This window comes from Bombyx mori, chromosome 17 (genome assembly GCF_030269925.1).
Source record: "Bombyx mori chromosome 17, ASM3026992v2".
In the NCBI taxonomy this organism is placed as follows: Eukaryota; Metazoa; Arthropoda; class Insecta; order Lepidoptera; family Bombycidae; genus Bombyx; species Bombyx mori.
The window spans coordinates 8924578-8944039 of record NC_085123.1 but is presented as its reverse complement, the minus strand read 5'-3'; the positions used below and the strand labels follow the sequence as shown (position 1 = coordinate 8944039).

At 40.0% G+C, this 19462-nt stretch overlaps 1 protein-coding gene across 2 annotated transcripts in view; it reads left to right on the top strand.

The window, feature by feature from the left end:
• Window positions 1-19253, top strand: part of LOC101737269 (nuclear pore complex protein Nup214) — a 32974-nt gene extending 13721 nt beyond the window's left edge. Inside the window, exons 18-28 of one of the 2 annotated variants that reach the window (XM_004932411.4) lie at window positions 5793-5930; window positions 6235-6423; window positions 6505-7026; window positions 7105-7203; window positions 7291-8524; window positions 9755-9942; window positions 12499-12663; window positions 15107-15167; window positions 16582-16757; window positions 17699-17822; window positions 19067-19253. In XM_004932411.4, coding sequence (XP_004932468.1) covers window positions 5793-5930; window positions 6235-6423; window positions 6505-7026; window positions 7105-7203; window positions 7291-8524; window positions 9755-9942; window positions 12499-12663; window positions 15107-15167; window positions 16582-16757; window positions 17699-17822; window positions 19067-19097 — 2927 coding nt within the window. In that variant the 3' untranslated portion in view covers window positions 19098-19253. The remainder of the gene's footprint in view (window positions 1-5792; window positions 5931-6234; window positions 6424-6504; window positions 7027-7104; window positions 7204-7290; window positions 8525-9754; window positions 9943-12498; window positions 12664-15106; window positions 15168-16581; window positions 16758-17698; window positions 17823-19066) is intronic. The other variant, XM_012695799.4, reaches the window with a different exon arrangement.
• The last annotated feature ends 209 nt before the right edge of the window (window positions 19254-19462 follow it).

The following is a 19462-nucleotide window of genomic DNA, read 5'->3' as shown; positions in this document are numbered from 1 at the left end:
TACATACTTGTTGGACGTCTAAAAGAACTACCGCCAATTCACAAAAACTAGCCTCCGTCCTGAGAAGAACTGGCAAGAAACTCAGCGATCATGTCTTTTTTTTTAAATATTAGATTTTTTTTGTTACGTTTTTTTTTTAATATTCATTTTTACAACGAGTATTATAACTTAACAATTATTGCAATATTGAAATGCCCGGAGCGAGCCACTCATTCCCACTTTGTGCAATCTTCGACATAATCATTGACTTTATAGTAAGTAATAAAGAATATATGATATGTTTTGGAAATTGTGAATTTTTCTGGTGGTTAAATGTTTGAATGTACAAAATACGTTTGACGTAAGAGTGAGTAAACAAATCGAGTTTGAAGTCGTCGTGGCTTAAAGGTTACAACGCCCGGTATATAGTCATATTGAGCGATATAACGATACCTGTGTTCGAATCCCGCCGGCTGGTACATTTTTTTCTAATTAAATACGTACTTAACCAATGTTCACGAATGACTTCCACGAGGAAGGGATAAGGTCAAGCCTCAAGGTGAGGAACGGCATTCATGTTTTGATGTCTACGAGCTTCGGTAACCACTCGACACTAGGTGAACGGTGAGCTTATTACCGTCGCGTTGACGGGTCAACGCCCTCTATACAATGGAAGAAATATAATTAACAATAAAATTCTGCTACGCAGAGATCATACAGGTGGGATACGGGTTATAAAATGCAATTGAGATTTTGACCCAATGTTTTAAGGTGGGTGACATTCGCGCTCTTTCTTCTATTCGCTACTTATGCCAATAAGGCTACTTTTTTATTTTTTTATTGCTTAGATGGGTGGATGAGCTCACAGCCCACCTAGTGTTAAGTGGTTACTGGAGCCCATAGACATCTACAAACGTAAATGCGCCACCCACCTTGACATATAAATTCTAAGGTCTCAAGTATAGTTACAACGGCTGCCCCATCCTTCAAACCGAAACGCATTACTGCTTCACGGCAGAAATAGGCAGGGTCGTGGTACCTACCCGTACGGACTCACAAGAGGTCCTACCACCAGTAAAAACTAGTAAAAACCAGTAAACTTGCTCTTGATACCCATCCAACATTGACTGACTCGGTGGTGCAGTAGTTAGTGGCCCTGACTGTTACGCCGAGAGTCGTGGGTTCGATTCCCACATCGGGCAAACATTCATATGATGAACAGGTTTGTTTGATCTTTGTTTGGGTGTATATATTATATGTATTATGTATTATTTATACATGTATCAATTTAAACGTATATAAGTATGTATGTCAGTCTCTGGTACCCATAACAAGGGGAGGGAATCCTAATTTGAGACCAGGTGACCCTGTGTAATTTTTTCCCAGTTTTAATAATAATATAATAATTAATTAAATAAAATTAACTGAAATATACTTCCAAACTATGATTGGTTAATTCTTAGAATATTATGATTTACAACGTAATTTGGTCTGAAGTACTAAAAGATCTAAATTTCTTTTAAATTCTACCCATTATTTAACATATTATTATAATGTAAGGGCTAGTCTTGTGTCAGACAATAGAAAAGGTACGGCATAATTGGAATGCCATAGTAAAATCACTAACATCTTCTTATCTTTAAAAATATATATTATTAGGAATCAGAGGTGAGAAATGAATAAAAAAACAATTGCCAGTGGCCTAACCTTATCTTACTAATTTTTAATTAAGTACAAATCACAAATCACGAATCACGTATGAATATGCCGAGTAGTCCGCGAACGTCCGTACCCAGCGCCGGTCATTGCTCAAGTCGCCGAGCCGTCGTGGGGTTGTCGTACCCCCTTTGGGGGGGCACGGAGCGGGCCTCAGGGAAACCCCTCTGCCCGGACATGTAGCTCCCTGCCTAATAAGGCAGGGGTGATGCGCTGCGGGATGGTATGTAGCAGGCTCGAAGGGATTGGTGGGACGACTTCTTTCTTCTCTTCTTCATCTTCATCATCTACTTCTTCATCCTCTTCCTTTCTTCTCTTCTACTCTTCATCAGGGGGCGCCTGCTGCTCTCCTCCATTTTTTTTTTTTTTTTTTACAATTTAATCTTATCCTAACTTAACCTAAGGTAGACCTAACTTAATCTAACTTACATCTAAGTGACGGCAGCGCGCCGTTCCTGCACTCCGTGGAGTGCCGGGACCGCGCGCGCCGTCACGCCTAAACCTAACCCTAATCTAACCTAACATAGCCTAATCTAACCTAAAATGGGGGAGAGAGTAAGCCGCGCTCCTCGCTAGAGTCCTCCCCCCTCTCCCCATTGTTACAATTTTTGATGGGAGGGAGGACTGTAGCGGGTGTGAATACCCCATCCCAAAAGGGGGTGGGGGGTGGGGTCAGAGCCCCTAATGGAAATGAGGCTGCACCTACGAGGTGCAGCCGCGGTCCCCTTACGGGGGACCCGCCAAACGGGCAAGAGGCGTGGGACTAGAGGCTGATGAAACTCAGCTCCGAGAGGGGCGCTCATAGGTCCTCCCCGGCCTCACAGCCGGCGAGGAGCTTTATCTCCGAACGATCGTCGGGGGTACCAATAGCTCCCGCGGCAACGCCGTACCATCCGGTGGTCTGGCGTGCAGCGGGGCTATGTTGTGGAGATGCTCATGGGGCCCGTTTTCGGCTCGCTCGTACATATTACGGGCGAGCCTAGTCACAAACTCCACACCTAGGTCCCGGGCAATAACGTCATTTCTGACGTACTGCCCGGCCCCGACGATAATGCGGAGGGAAAGACTCTGCTGGGCCTGGAACCTAGATCGCTGGGACGGCGACAACAGGTGATACCAGGCCTCAGCAGCGTATGTGAGGCGGGAACGGACGTATGTCTTGTAAATGGCGAGTCTGGTCCTGGTCGGAAGCCCGGACGCAAACACCGGCCGCAACAAGAACATGGCCGCGCGAGCCTGACCGATGACTCGGTTGACGTGCGCGACCATGCTCAAAGAGCGGTCGATGTCGCATCCGAGATACCGGACCGTGGTCCTGAACTCGATATTCACACCTCGGAGGCTGAGTTTCTTTGGGACGACTCTGATACGGACCGGACCGTAGAGTAAGGCCGCGGTCTTTCCCACATTGACCGCGACTCTCCAACGGTCCAGCCACTGGGGCAGTAAATCCAACAGCCTCTGCATCCTCATAATGGCTGCAGAGGGGAAAGGAGAGGACGAGAAGTAGGCCGAGTCGTCAGCGAACAAGGCCAACTTCACGTCCTCCTCCCACGCCCGAAGGTGACCCTCCAGGGTGGGGATGTCGTTAGTGTAGAGGGCGTATAGAATAGGTGATAGGACACTACCCTGGGGAACCCCGGCCGTAATGGGACGCACGGAAGACCGTGCGCCCTCGACCGCGACAAAGAAGATTCTGCCCTCCAGATACGACCCGAGCAGTCGCACGTGAGCACGCCGAGCCGCGCCAAATACGGTGCTTTTATAGGCTTACTCGGTAACGGTATAGTGCGTTTAGCTAGTGGGGGTACATCTAACACTGATTATCGCCAAACGTCCGTGCACTGCGAGTGTAACGAGCAAAATGTGCGGAATTATCTAGGTACCCTCCTTATATAGGCTTGCCGAGTATTCGATGGCGATGTTTCGGAGGCTCCTTACAATATATATGAGCATTTCTCAAAATAAATGCACCACCAATAAAATAATGTACTAAAATAAAAATGTTAAACTAGAGCATTTTTTTTGTTTTCATTTGTAGATAGGTGTCTAAAGATTTTGAATATGAGGTTTGTTCTGAGGTTTAATATGTAATAAAGTAGAGAAATGTGTAGAAATATACCAAGGTGGAGAAATATTCTTATTTTGTTACCGTCTATCAATTACGTTAATTAAAACACCAAATCAATTTCGTCAACTTTTATGCATTTCAATAGGGTGACATAACCATCATTTTACGTGTCTATAAAAAACTGTTAACATTTACAGCAAAATGTTACTTATATAAGTTGTAATATATCCTTTACGTTACCATTTGCCCACAACTTTGTTTTAAAATCACAGTAAAGAAGTTTTGATGTTGTTTTATTTTTAAATACGTTCACAAATGAAATAACAATACACTTCTTTTGCTTTTTTAAAAAAAATTGCAGGTTTTAAGATAATAAATAAAAAATTTGAAAAGAAATACGTGTCCGCTTTTATGGGACAGTAACAAAAATGGAATATTGGTAACAAACTAGGATTTTATAAGGCTAGTTTTCGAAGTAGTTCAAATTATAATAAACTTTGACCCGTGTTAAAAATAATTATAATTATATTTATATATGTAGATTATAGTATGAACTGCTGTCAAAGGACATTTAAACATTTTTCGTTTAAAAAATACCCTATTCAAATATTTAGGAACATTTACGAGTAGGTAACAAAAATATCGTTTCAGTTCTTTTTTAATCATAATGAAAAGGAGGCCTAACGGTTTCTAATTCAGTAAAAACCTTTAATAGCAATAATCACATTCATCGGCTGGATAGTGATCGTATAAATCATAATCACATCTTTGGCACCAAAAAAATGGACAACGTAATAATATTTTTATTTCTACAGCGTTCATACTTGATACAAAATGCAGCGGATTATTAGACGAATCTGGAATAACATATCGGTGCCTTGATAAAATGTGTCGAAGAAAAAGGCCATGATAGGCCAAGGTGTAAACACAGGCACGCCACTTTTGTCTTTGTTTATTTTTTTCGTCTTCTGACATCTCACTTACTGATTTATATAAATAAATAATATAAAATAAATTCATAGTACAAATCTGTAATAGTACAACAAAAAAAACAAAGAAATTGACGCCGTTGTAATTGCAATAATTATTATAAAATTATTTTAAACAGAAAGTTAAATAATAATAATAATATATTATATATACTCAGCCTAATGATTTCCTATTTTGTTACTCTCTTTTCCATTTATACGTTACCACACAAAAGTAACAAAAAAAGAAGTAACAAATCAAGAACAACATGTCATTTTATTTGTAAACACATGTAACTCACACGATTACTCTTATTTCGATTTGATTAACGAAATCAAGAATGGGAGCTTTAATAGTAGGTTAAGTGAAATAACAATAAAATCTGCACTTATCTATGTTTTATGAGTAACAAAGGTGGAATTTTTTTTTTGACCGCTAGCTTAAATATTGACTTTTACCGTTCGTACCGGCACCAGAAAGAACTAGTCGAAATTAAAACAAGACGGATGCCAAGCCGGCTAATGCTACCATTATTCTAAAATATAACTGCATTAATCGATTATCATATTTCTTCAGAATTATGGTAACAAAAACTGGAATTTCTAGGTGGAACTTTTTACGGGACAAGTTAAAATCATTAATTAGAAATTTAATTATAAAGTAATGCTAAAAAGGATGTTTTAGGATGAATTGTGACTTATGGCTATAAATAAATAATATTTTTTATTTATACAATGCCCATGTCCATTCAACTAAAGATCGATGGTTTGGTAAGATATTGAGATTGGGACACTGCACTTTTCATACAACTGGTTGAAGCTGATTTATGATATATATTTTTAATGAAAAAATCTCATTGTATTTAAATCTGTTTTTTTCCTTTCTAATAAGTAGAGTAGTTATACTGCTTACACAATTTATAAAAAGTAGTAATGAACTAATATATTAGCCGGAACAAAATATTAAAAAAATGGGACAGAGGCTAAAGTCTATTGTGCAATAATTTTGAGAAATGCTCATATAATACAGAAATCTAATTTCCTTGTCTTATTTTCAGTGCCCCTTAAAGATGTTATTAAAGCTGAACCTAAAATGGAAACAAAACAATTTACCGAGACAGTAGCGCCGTTCTCGCCCATTCAGAGCAAACCCTCAGTACCGGGACTTCAAAACGTCACTAGAACATTGTTTACCGGTATGGTTGTATGATTGCATGTTTGTTGAATATTTCATACTTATGTGTGTACTAAATATCTTTAATCATACTGGTCATTCATCGCCTTCCCAACTCAATGTCAGTAATGCTTAGCCTAATCAATGTAAACAAGGATTGCAATTACTGTGTGTTATGAGGAGATTACTTAGAAAAATAATCAGTGCCCGTGTACTTATTTTCTATTTTTAGTCCACAATTTAGTTGTTTAAGCCTGAAAATTTGCAAAAATTTTTCAACAGATTATGTAAATAATGTATTAATAAAATAATAATAACAATTCCAGAACCGAAGCCCGAAGAACCCCGAGTTAGAATTCCTGTTGAATCTTTTAATTTTACTGGAGTTTGCTATGCACCACCCCCATTCTCATACACATCGCCTGTACCTAATATGTCTTCAAATCAAACGCCTAACAATGACTTGAAGCAATTCATGGGACAGAAAATATGCTCACCTATTTCTCCGTTCTCAAGTAAGGTTAAAACAAAAGATAAGACTTCGTACATATTTTTTTGTAATTATACCCAACTGATGCTTTTGTTGTAAAATTTAGATCAACCAGCTACTGCGGAATCGTTAGTGCCGGCCAATAAGTCGACAGCGAATCTTGGACTTAGTCAAAATAGCTTGTCTTCGAGTGCTCAAACACAGCCTGTGGTTTTTGAACCCAAACCTGTGACTGTCGCTTCTGTGAAATCCAGTGAAACCGGCGAACCTGAAGGTGCAGCAAAACCAGCCGACAGCAAGAAGGTTAATAAACCTATTACCAACCTGTTTGGTATGAAACCAACTACCCCATTTGCACCCACCATCTCTAATGTACCGGACGTTTTGAAAAGTCATCAAGAAGTACCGAATACAGAAGTGAGAGCCGTCGTGAAGCACAATGAAAACGCGATAGAGAAACCAAAAGAGAACATAGCGGCCAAAGTCAACGATGAATCTAAAGTCGTTCAAAAGATTGCCGAAAAAGAAAATGTTCCTAAAACGTTTGTCCCGCAAATAGTTAAACCGTCACCGCTGATACCGGTAGTTCAACCAGTTGCAACAAGTTCGAATGTACTAACAACGCAGAGTGAGTATAAGGAATTTAAAGAACATATTTAAACACAAAAAACGTTATTAATTTTTACTATTTTTTTTTTTATTACAGCCATTCCGATTAAGCTAGAAATGAAATCTGAAACAGCCAAGCAGCCTGATACTCCAGCCACATCTAGTACAACTTCGATATTCAGTGCCGTGAACGAATGTATCGTATTAATGCATTTATTATTGTTACTACTATTTTATGTTACTTACTAAACACGTATAATTTAATACAAAAATTATATTTTAGCTTCCAAGCTAATAGCCGCTTCAACTACTTCACCGATCCAGCCGAAACCTGATGTGCCTACAAAGGATGAACTTTCAACAGAAACTAACACTGCATCACCAGCGACGACTTCTGCTGTCTCCATTTTTGGAACAGCCGTCGCATCACAACCAAAAACTACAGCATCTAGCTCAATATTCAGTACAGCTACGCCTTTTAGTGTTACAACACAAAATTCTATATTTGGAGGATCTGCGACGGGTTCCATATTTGGGACACCACCAGCCACGACCAGTGAGTCACCAAAACCATTGGTGCTTAGCGCACCGAAACCGGTCACATCAGTATTCGGAACGCCTGTACCTGTATCGACCGCAGTACCTAGCGCGAGTGTGACAGCGACCTCAACTATGGCAGCAACAACGACCTCAACTGCGGCGGCCACAACGTCTTCAACTGTTGCCTTTGCCTCAGCAACATCATCGGTATTTTCGGCGTCCGCGACCACACAGTCGTCAACACTTAGCCCGACAACTGCATCTTCGATATTCGGAACTAGCGCAGTCACAACCCAAGCTTCAGCTTTCGGCACACCCACGACAACTGCGAGTGTGTTCACGCCTACCACAAGCGCCCCATCTCTATTCGGGACTGCGACTACAACGACTCAAAGCGTATTCGGTAGCGCTGCATCAGACACACAAGCCTCGTCCATATTTGGAGCTGCGGCGAATCAGTCGTCAGTGTTTGGCCAACCTTCGACCCAAGCGTCGGTGTTTGGAACGCCAACCTCGGCTGCGCCGGCTGCGGCATTTGGATCGCCGAGCCAAACAACACAAACATCGTTGTTTGGTACTGCGACGCCAACGACTTCGGCGTCCGTTTTCGGCGCCCAAACGACTCAACCGTCCTTGTTCGGTAGTCCGACTCAGACGAGTCAAGCCTCTGTGTTTGGGACTCCGTCGCAAAACAAGGCCTCCGTGTTCGGGACCCCCGCTGTCACTCAGCCCTCAGTGTTTGGTAGCTCCACCCAGCCAGCTCAAACATCTGTGTTCGGAAGTAACACGCAAACGACGCAGGCGTCTATATTCGGTACTCCGACGTCTACAACTCAAGCATCGTTATTCGGAACTCCGACGACGGCGGCCCAGAGCGGTTCTCTGTTTGGAGGCGGTGAATCTAATTTATTTGCAGCCGCAAGTATCTCGACTACAAGCGCTGCGTCTCCGACCGCCGGCGGGAATATATTTGGAGGGTAAGCTTGGAATACAACACATAGTTTACGAATAGTGATTACTAAAATGAAGCATTTAACCCTTTGACTGCCATGTAGGTCACCGGTGCCCTACACGGCGCACTGAAGCAATCGTGTCGATTTCTCCCCTCGATCTTAGTAAAGCGCCGGAATATCTAGTAGATTCTCGGAACAACGAAACTTAAAACTGTATTCAACACTTAGAACACTTAATCACTTCACAAACACTTTAAAACACTCAACAAACACTTTAAAACTTTCAATTCGCTTGTTCCGCTTCGCTTCAGGTGATCCGTTCGCTGTTTCGCTTCGAGTAGCTCCGATTACTGACTGACTGAGTGCCATCCCTACAACGCTTTTAAAGCCGATACCTTATCCCTAGAATTATCGAGAATATTCCACACTTCTCTAGTAGTCGTTTCCGCTATCTGATAATAGATGGCGTTGTAATTCTCGCGCCTTCTAGATCCTTCTATATTCGTTCGACTATTCGGCGATAGATGGCGTTACTTTTACCGGCGTAACACTACAAAAGAAGCTGAAGTTAGGCAATCCAGGTGCTAAGTAACATAAATCGACATAATTACGTTGGCACTGTGCGCCGCGTAGGGCATCGGTGACCTACACTGCAGTCAAAGGGTTAAGAGACTAGGGCAATTTAAAATACGTTTCAGTAGTCGTGTAATGTCGAATAACAATAAACATTGTCATTGTGATGATGACGTCACTGGTATACTGCATGCATACAAGAAAGTTCGAGAAATTCGTGTTAAACTGAAAAAGTGTTTTTAATTTTGTGGCGGTAGCCATCATAAAAACGCAAGTTATTTGATAGATCCCTTCAGATCTTCATCAGACATTTTCAAGATAAGCTTGCATATATACAAGTTCCGAACATTCGGATCATCGGTCTACAGAGTAATATCACCCGCTCGGTGGAAGATTTTCCCTTTGTCGTATATCTCCCTACAATTGAAATTTGCCAATCCGTTTCGCGTACGCTAGAAAATATACTTTATTATCTAAAAAAAAAGTCGCGATACTAAAAGAAACTATGGCTGTAGGAGACGTTAAAACCGCCCAGGGTCTCAATGACTTGAAACAATATTTAGCTGAGAAAAGCTACGTGTCTGGGTAAAGGCATACAGGTGATTTAATACAATTTAACAAAGCTCACCACGTCAACTTCATCTATAACCCCATCACTTTAATTTAAATAATTGTTTTCAGGTCGTCGGGGTCTATTTTCGGTAGCAGCGGTACTAATGTTTTCGGAGGCAGTACAACCTTTGGTCAGTCAAATTCTAGTGCGTCTTCGATATTCGGCAGTAGAACTACGTTTGGAGATAAACCCGCTACGAATTTGTGGGGATCCGGTAACGCCGCTGGCAACACTGGCTTTGGCACAACTGGATTTGGTGGGCTATTTATACTTTTATTAATTCTTCGTCTTAACTAAAAGTCAAACTAAATCAGCGGTCAGAGAACTTTTTTAATGTATACCTCGAAAATATTTTTGTGTAAGTTGTTGATATTACCCCATGGCGAAGAACAAAAAAAAACCAAATCGCTTCTTTTTAGTATCTTTCATATTATAGTGATGATAATTTTGAAAAGAAAACATAACTAAAAATTTGACGATTATAAAGAAGTTTCACTTCAATATATACTTTTTACTCATAAAAGTTTCATTTTACCCCATTTGGGGTAATTTACCCCCATTTGGGGTAATTTACCCCGGTTCCCCGACCGCTGAACTAAAGTGTTTACAAGTAGCTTAAATAGTAGACGCGCGAGGTTGAAAGACTTCCTGGTCTTAAAAAATGTGAAATTGCTAGAATCGTTAAGCATTTAATATAGCCTACATTTTGGGGGTGAAAGGCTATTTAGTTTAAGCGACATTTTTGCTACTGTACAGCAGAGCCATTAAGAGTTTAAAATTTAGACAAAATATCATAGCAAAAAAAAACCTTCTTCACCTTTACGAATGGACTAAACTTAATTGAAGTTTGATTAAAAACATCGAATTGTTGATGCTAATACCAAATAAAACGGACCTTTAACTATCTATAAAGATAAATGGCGCGTATTAATGTAAATTTCACTTGAACCTTCTTTTACCTTTCGATATGTTAATTGTTATAATTTGGTATAACACCTTCAAGCTGTGATCGTTACGGATTGTTTAATGGAAAGCGCAAAGGGGATTGCCCACTCTCCATAGTGTGCTAGGCCCAAGATGGACATCAAATATTACTATAAAAATGTACCGATTCAAATTCTTAAATGTATTGGATATCTAAAAAATATATTGAAATTGACGCCACTATTATAAAAAATATAATAAAAATAAAAACTCGTTTTGAGGTTAATTTTCTATATAAATAAGTGTCGGATTGTGAGATACTTCAAGAACTTTTCTTTTCTTAATGCTTAAGATGTTCCTAATGTATTTTTATCCAATAGGGTATAAAAACACACTTAATTCTTTAAATATCAATATTTTCTTCATCTTCATACACAATTAGTATCATCTAAAAATAGCAAAGGAGAGCATATACACGGTTTTAAATCTCGGTCAGGGTAAAACCACAATTCACACAATGTTTTTTAGTCGTAGTATGAAACGTTATTGATAAAAGTAAAATAAATCGAAGAAAAATCAAAACACATCCATTTTGTACGCAAGCACAACACCACAAGCAGCAAGCGAAGTATCAGTCAGTCAGATTAAATTCAGTGTTGTCAGTATAAAGAAAAATAATTACATGAAATTCATATATCGATTATTTTTTTAAATAACCGATAATTGATTTATATCTTAATCTTTTTTTTACGAGTATACCTACACCTTGAGATATAAGTTCTAAGGTCTCAAGTATAGTTACAAGTTAAAGTCCAATGGGTATGTCTTCGATGTTATTTTATGTGCATAAAATCCATTAAAATCGTTTGATTAATGATAATACTTAAAATGATTTATTTATATGTTTTATTTATATACTCAAAATATTTACTTCATACGTAAAAGGATTTGAAGCTGGCAATATTTTTCCCGCAAAAATAAAAATCCTTGTTTTTTCAATAGAGTTACTTTTTTTAAACTACTTATTGTAAACTATAGTGGCGCTAATTTGCAAGAAAGTAAATGCATATTTATTTATGACAAAATTAATGCACTAAGTATTTTTTCTATAATCTATTGTCCGCTTTGGGCCTAAAATGGGCCATCCCCTTTGTTGAATATAATATATACGCGCCACCAGTCCTACTCAAATTCTACTTCGGCAGAGACTTGACAACAAAGAGTTCACTAACGTCACATTTATAGAGTACCAGCCGTACTCGCCCGCTTCGCTGGGCATTTAGAATTAACATTATTATTTATTGTCATTATTATTAGGGAGTCCAACACTCATATAAACATTAGCCTATCCATTAAGTACATCTTATTTACTGGTGGTAGGACCTCTTGTGAGTCCGCGCGGGTGGGTACCACCACCCTGCCTATTTCTGCCGTGAAGCAGTAATGCGTTTCGGTTTGAAGGGTGGGGCAGCCGTTATAACTATACTTGAGACCTTAGAACTTGTATCTCAAGGTGGGTGGCGCATTTACGTTGCAGATGTCTATGGGCTCCAGTAACCACTTAACACCAGGTGGGCTGTGAGCTCGTCCACCCATCTAAGCAATAAAAAAAAAAAAAAAAAACATGTATGTTCTACATGGATACCAAGTTTCAAGTCAATCGGATGCACGGTTCAGTAGTTATAACGGAACATCCGTTGTAACTATACTTGAGACCTTAGAACTTATATCTCAAGGTGGGTGGCGCATTTACGCTGTAGATATCTATGGGCTCCAGTAACCACTTAACACCAGGTGGGCTGTGATCTCGTCCACGCATCTAAGCAATAAAAAAAAAAAAAAAAGGAGTAAAGTACAAAACCTGACAACATGCATACGTGCCCGACAGGTCAACAGACAACAACACAGGGCTCGTCGATATTTGGGAACAGTTCCGGTGGTAGCTTCAGCTCGCCTCAGTCCGGCCAAGCCTTCGGTGGCACCCAACAGACTTCGCCATTCGGTAGCGCCGAAACTAAGCCTTCAGTTTTCGGATCTCCGCAACAGCAAGCGGGTTAGTAACAATACGGTTTATAATCATCATCATAATCTGTTACTTTTTTTTTATATTGTCCTACCTAAGCTGATGGTCTAGAGAGACCATATCAGCATAACCTTAACTAGTAGGTGAGCTCACGAGGCTTAAACCTGACGACGTTGCTAACACGAACCCTAGCAAGAGCCGTGCTTCGCAGAATCAACCACCGGATCGGAAACGCGACCCACTGAGGAGATCCGGCGAGAAACTCAGTGGGCTGTGTCTGAGGGTTAATTTACTCGTCGAGCCCTTCGTTGCAAGCGATGGGTTCGACGAGAACAATACCGGTGCTTGAGGTACCTAAAAGCACCGTTAGTGGATCGTGAGGATCCGAAATGACGTGTTTTGGGCGACGTCGACTCTGTTACTCTTGGCCGAGCATGGTCATGTGGAATCCTTGTTTATTAAAGCCTTGACAGTTGTTCTCCATAATTCGCGATTGAGGCTTAGCGCACGGAAACGTTAAGTGGGGTTTTGGTAAGGATTTTCACTTGATCGATCCAACGTATGGGACTTTGTCCAATGCTTATAAAAGTAATAATTTATCCGAAGGTAAACCAATCTAGCAATAAAAAAATTTAGTTTTGTGTTCTACGTTGATTTCAAATAAACAAACAAGTATATGATTTATTCATTGTCCTTTTTCAATTTGTACATAAGGTTGGCCAGAATATCATTTTATTACCTTCGGCTGGTCGTTGGACCGTCGAGGCGATTCGCCCGGTCCTTGTGGATTGGGTGAATCGTGACAGAGGACGCCTCACTTTCCGGCTCACGCAGGTGCTCACTGGGCATGGTTGCTTCGGTGAGTTCCTGCACCGGATCAGAGCCGAGCCGACGGCAGAGTGCAACCATTGTGATTGCGACTTGGACACGGCAGAGCATACGCTCGTCGCCTGCCCCGCATGGGAGGGGTGGCGCCCTGTCCTCGTCGAAAATTTGAAATGACTTGTCGTTGCCGAGTGTTGTGGCATCGATGCTCGGCGACGACGAGTCGTGGAAGGCGATGCTCGGCTTCTGCGAGTGCACCATCTCGCGGAAGGAGGCGGCGGGGCGCGTGAGAGACGCACAATCCCGCCGCCGTCGAGCGGGGGCCAGGGAGGCGGGTCTCGCCCAAGCCCTGGCCCTCTAAGTGTTTCGGGTCCCCCTCACATGTCGGTCTGGGGACCGGCGAGGGGGGCCTAAGAAGACGACGTGCAAGCTGCTTTGCACGCGTTTTACGCAAGAGCATCCGGGTGATGGAAGGCCGGCTATCCTCGACCCACGCTGGTTCTGGTCCAGCGGGGTATTCTGTAGGATAGCTCACTCTAACCGGCGCCATCTAGGCGGGCTTCGGATAGCCTGCCGACCGAGAGGGCTGGTGGTCGTGGCGCCGACGACCGCCGGTCCGGCGTCCCGAGGGGGGGGGGTGATGGGAGAGATGTGCTCCGCACTAAACGCTTCACTTTCCCCCCTTTTCCTCTTCATGAGTTCTGTCTCATGCGAGGTTTGGACATTGGTTGTTGAGCGACAGGAGGTTTTAGTCAGTTCGACTCTGACATGCTCCGCCCTCTATCCCCAGTGGAGGGCGGAAGTCCGGCGATTTCCCCTCACCAAAAAAACTAATAATAATAAAAAATAAAAATAAATTATTAACATATCAGTACATCTATTGTACTATTAAAATTGTTAAAATTCTATCAAAATCTTATAAGGGTATATACTTTTACGTTGCAACAATACGGTAGTGCTGAACGGTCATCCGTGAGTGCCCACGAAAACTATAAGGTATCGAAACGTCGTAAGTAATATGACTCAAAAAAAAACGCTAAATTAAACTGTAAAATTAAATACATCTACGTTTCGCCAAAGCCTTAGGAAAAGACTATATATAAGGGTATATTTCATTAAATACTCGTATTAATAATCATCATATTATTGAAGTGAAACTTCTAATGCGACTTCTAACAAGGTTGCGTTAAACGTTTAACGCTACCATACTAGAAAGAGACAAAGCGAGAATGAATGCGCGGCACTAGAACACATGCGCGTAGTATACCTGTTACAAGCGAGCGCGAGCGTTACTAACGAATAGCGTCCAATATTTTAATGAAGTATTATAAAAATATATATTTATTTTTCTATCTATAATTTAAAATACGGGTATAGTATATATGTCGCATCTCTTATACACAGCATTCCCTATTACGAGAGCAATCTGATTTAAGGATAAAAAATGAAGAAAACCACAATACTTCTCATCGAAATAGAAGTTTCACTTCATTCACGTGCACCGTTTTTTTAAAACCTTTTTGCAGCTTACCCTCCGCAGTGAAAAATTGGCTCACCGTCTAACCCAATAATAAAAATATAGCAAAGTTTGTTTCTTCTTTTGAGGTATCTTTGCGTTATGTTGTGCTCATTCGAAAATCTCTTACAGCTCCCGGCTTTGGTAGCCCTGCTGCATTCGGTTCTAAGCCAACATTCGGTCAGTCTGCTGGGTAAGTGAAAAATTTAATTAGTGCCTCGAATGTATAGTAAGTAATGTTGCCATAAATATTGCTATATACTTTTCCTTTATAATTAACTGCTTAAGAATATATATCATTTAAAGACCCCCGGTAAGACGATGAGCACTAAAATCGAACATTCCCAAAGAGCGCTAGGTTGTTTGATTGAAATAAAATAGATGGCAGTGATTTAATAATGTTATGAGTTGCGGGTAAGGATGTATAAAACTGTTCGTCGAAATACTTACAAATCTTAAGGTAAACCTTACCTACACAATTCGCAGTTTTGCTTTGATTCGAATAGAAGGTGCCTTCACATCGCCTACATCACCGCTTTATAAACGTTTCGATTGTGTCTACAATTTTCCAGAACATTCTCGATGCTAGAACTAGAACATTCTCGAATGTTTTGGTCTCGTATAAGTCAAGAACATTCTCGAGGCCATTAGAACACTCTCGGCACAACTGGAACATTCGAGAAACGTACTCAATGCAAAAATAAATACAAGTGTGCGACATAAATGTAAAATCAGTTTGTCCTCTTGTGATTAACGGGAAAACTTACCCTTTGGGGTACGAAAAAAATATCTTCCACTGAGTCTATTTTATTGCTCTGTAGCTGACTTATTAGAAACTTTTATGCGAGATTACATAAGGATGGTCACGACCCTCAGCATTGAGGAATACGACCCAAGGGAGAAGGATAAACGCCTTCTTCTAAGTAAAACTTGATAATATTGGCTTATGATTTTGCAAACTCTACGGTTCGTGTATCGAATCGTGGATAAAGAATTTGATTCATTTAAATTGATTGAATTTTTGTATGTACTAGCTGACCCGGCAGACTTCGTAGTGCCTCAATCAGAAATTAAAGACCTAAGCTTTTGTATAAAATAAACTTAAAACAAACAAAAGGAATCCGTCCGACAGGGGACACATCAAAGGAAAAACAAAATTGTTATTTTTATTTGATTCCGAGGATTTTTCATATTTATCTACCTTTTAAACCTTCTCTGGACTTCCACAAATAATTCAAGACCAAAATTAGCCAAATCGGTCCAGCCGTTCTCGAGTTCGAGACTAACGAACAGCAATTCATTTTTATTTAAATCGACGCTTGAAAGGCAAATGTGACTAAGCGACAATGACTGCTTTATATCAAATCAAATCAAAAACATATACATAAATGATAGGCAAATAACCATATTCGATGCGCCAAAATATTTATATTTCTAAGTCTATAAAAATCATTTCAATCCTACAGCTAGATTCGTTAAAATAGATTTTTTTCAGGTATTTCAACTTTAAATTAGTCTACTGTAAAGTTCACGCATTGTCGCTTAGTCACGTTTGCCTTTCAAGCGTAGATATAGATAATAAAACCACTGGTATTTGATTGGAACAGTTTTGGTTCTCCTACGGGTAGTGGCTTTGGGTCTTTCGGTGGATTCAACAAGAGCCCGAACAGCGGATTCGGAGCGCCGGCTTCGTTCGGTTCTGGAAGCGTGTTCGGCGGCACTCCGGCCTTCGGGAACACCTCCCCCGGGAAAATGTTTGGGGGAATGGCCAGTCCTATATCAGGTAAGAAGATGAGATTCTAACATGCCATTTTTTTTTAAATTATATAATTACTAACTGTACCAGTCCGCTTCGCTGGGCATTTAAAATTAACATTATTATTTCTCACCCCCACAAAGATTCTCATCATTAAACGCCCCGGCAACTTGTGTAGGGAGTCCAACACTCATATAAATATTTGCCTATCCATTAAGTACATGTATTTTCTACATGAATACAAAGTTTCAAGTCAATCGGATATATGGTTCAGTAGTTATAACGGAGCATCCGTAAAAACCACTGTAGATTTATATATTAGTATAGATGTGACTGAAACGCGCTGTAATTAATTTTTTTGTCTGGGGGTAGCTTTAGATATTGTTTACATGTTGAGTGGTGAAAGAATATTTGGCTTAAACGACATTTCGGTTAATATGTAACATTTATCTCTGTAATTAAAAGTGCGTTTTATCAGCATCAACAGTTCGGATGCTTTTAATTGAATATAAATTAAATTTTTTCATTCAAATAGCTAAAGAATTCTTTTTGTTATGATATTTTTTCCAAATTTTAACTTTAAATAGCTATCCTGTAAAGTTGCCAAAATAGCCTTCCACACCTCGATAATATGTTATCAGTGAAAAAAAATATACGCACAGGTGACCGGGAAAAAATGCCCCTAATATAGAATATTAAATTTATTCCAAAGTGTTTAAAAATTACATGCTGTAAATCCTTCGAGAAATTGCCTACATAGAACCAATTTAATGATACCGGTAAAATAAATTATCGGATAACAAAAAAAAGTAAAGGCTTATGACGTCACAGCCAGGTGGGCGTAACAGTGCGAGAGAGAGACAGCGAAACGTTTCCATTTCCTACCTTTTTTCTTTAATCCATGTGTCCTTATTGATTTCCTCATCAGTTCCACCAAATTTGTCTTTACAAAAACTTTTAATGTTCAGGTTTCGGGTCTACACAGTCGAACTCGACTTTCGAGAATTTAGCGACGCAGAACACCCTCACGTTCGGTAATCTAGCTCAGCAATCTGGTCAGCAACAACAGCAACAAGCTCCAAGTTTCAATACGTGAGTACTTTGAGCAGCCGTGAGCACGCTTGCGGCGCCAACTGCGTTTTGTTTAAAATAACGTAGGTACTATTCGCCCAAATATTTTACTGTCCGCCCGGGTAGGTACCACCACCCCGCCTATTTCTGCCGTGAAGCAGTAATTCGTTTCGGTTTGAAGGGTGGGGCAGCCGTTGTAACTATACTGAGACCTTAGAACTTGTATCTCAAGGTGGGTGGCGGCGTTTACGTTGTACATGTGTATTGGCTCCGGTAACCATATAACACCAGGTCGGCTGTGAGCTCGTCCACCCAATAAAAATACCTGAATCTGCTGAGTGTGGGAGTCCTATGGTATGTCCAGCAATGGATGCAAGATAGTTAGATAGAATGTTTGCCCAATGATCGAAAATGGACCATAATCTAAATACAACACAAGATTTAAATTCAATTTATTAATATTTTTTTTGAAAATATTGCATTTTTTTTTAAAACAGTTGACAGACAGTGTTGTAGGTACATAACTAATTTATTTATGCCTATCTGTACTTAATATTATAAAGCTGAAGAGTTTGTTTGTTTGAACGCGTTTATCTCAGGACCTACTGGTCCGATTTGAAAAATTATTTCAGTGTTAGATAGCCCATTTACCGAAGAAGGCTATAGGCCAGAACGGTCGGGGAACAAGGGTTAATTACCCCAAATGGGGTAAAATTAAATTTTGGGGGGTAAAAATGAAACTTTTGTGAGTAAAAAGTATATATTGAAGTTAAACTTCTTTAGAATCGTAAAATTTTGAGTCATTGTATTTTTTTCAAAATTATCATGGAGGCTATAATATGAAAGATACTAAAAAGAAGCCATTTTGTTTTTTTTTGTTCGTCGCCATGGGGTAATATCAACTTACACAAAAATATTTTGGGGTAATAATTAAAAAAGTTCCCCGACCGCTGCTATGGGCTATATAACATCACAGTAAGAACAATACAAGTGGAGCACCGATAAAGAATGTTTCAAAATAGGAGCTTAAATAGCTCCTCAACATTCTATAATTCAAAAATATCTTCACTTTCTACGTAAATGAAGTGGGGGGGGGGGGTAAAATTTTGCGTTATGCCAAAGTAACTATTCCACGCGGACGAAGTCGCGGGCAAAAGCTGGTTTATACATATACAATACAATAATAGCTTTTATTAGTATTTATTTAGTGTAAGCATTGCGTTTCCACGTGTGTACTCATTTATGTTTGTTTCCACGGCTCTTAGGTCTCCATCGTTCACTGGCTGGCGCGGCTAAAGAGTGCTACGCGAGAAACGAAATCTACCCATCAAACGAAAGTAGGGAAGCAGCTTTAGTCTGATTTGCAATAGTAAATAATTATGTATGATTATCCGATGTTTACGTCAGTGAGTTTTATAATCGTGTCGCTTTATTAAAGTGCTTATATAAGAATGTGTGTTTCATTGAGTAATGTTTGGTGAATGTGTTCTTTGTGCTTAGTGCGAGTTTTTTAACGTTGTCGATAGCGTAAAAGTTAGCTCATATTTTTTTATTTTTTTTATTGCTTAGATGTGTGGACGAGCTCACAGCCCACCTCGTGTTAAGTGGTTACTGGAGCCCATAGACACCTACAACGTAAATGCGCCACACACCTTGAGATA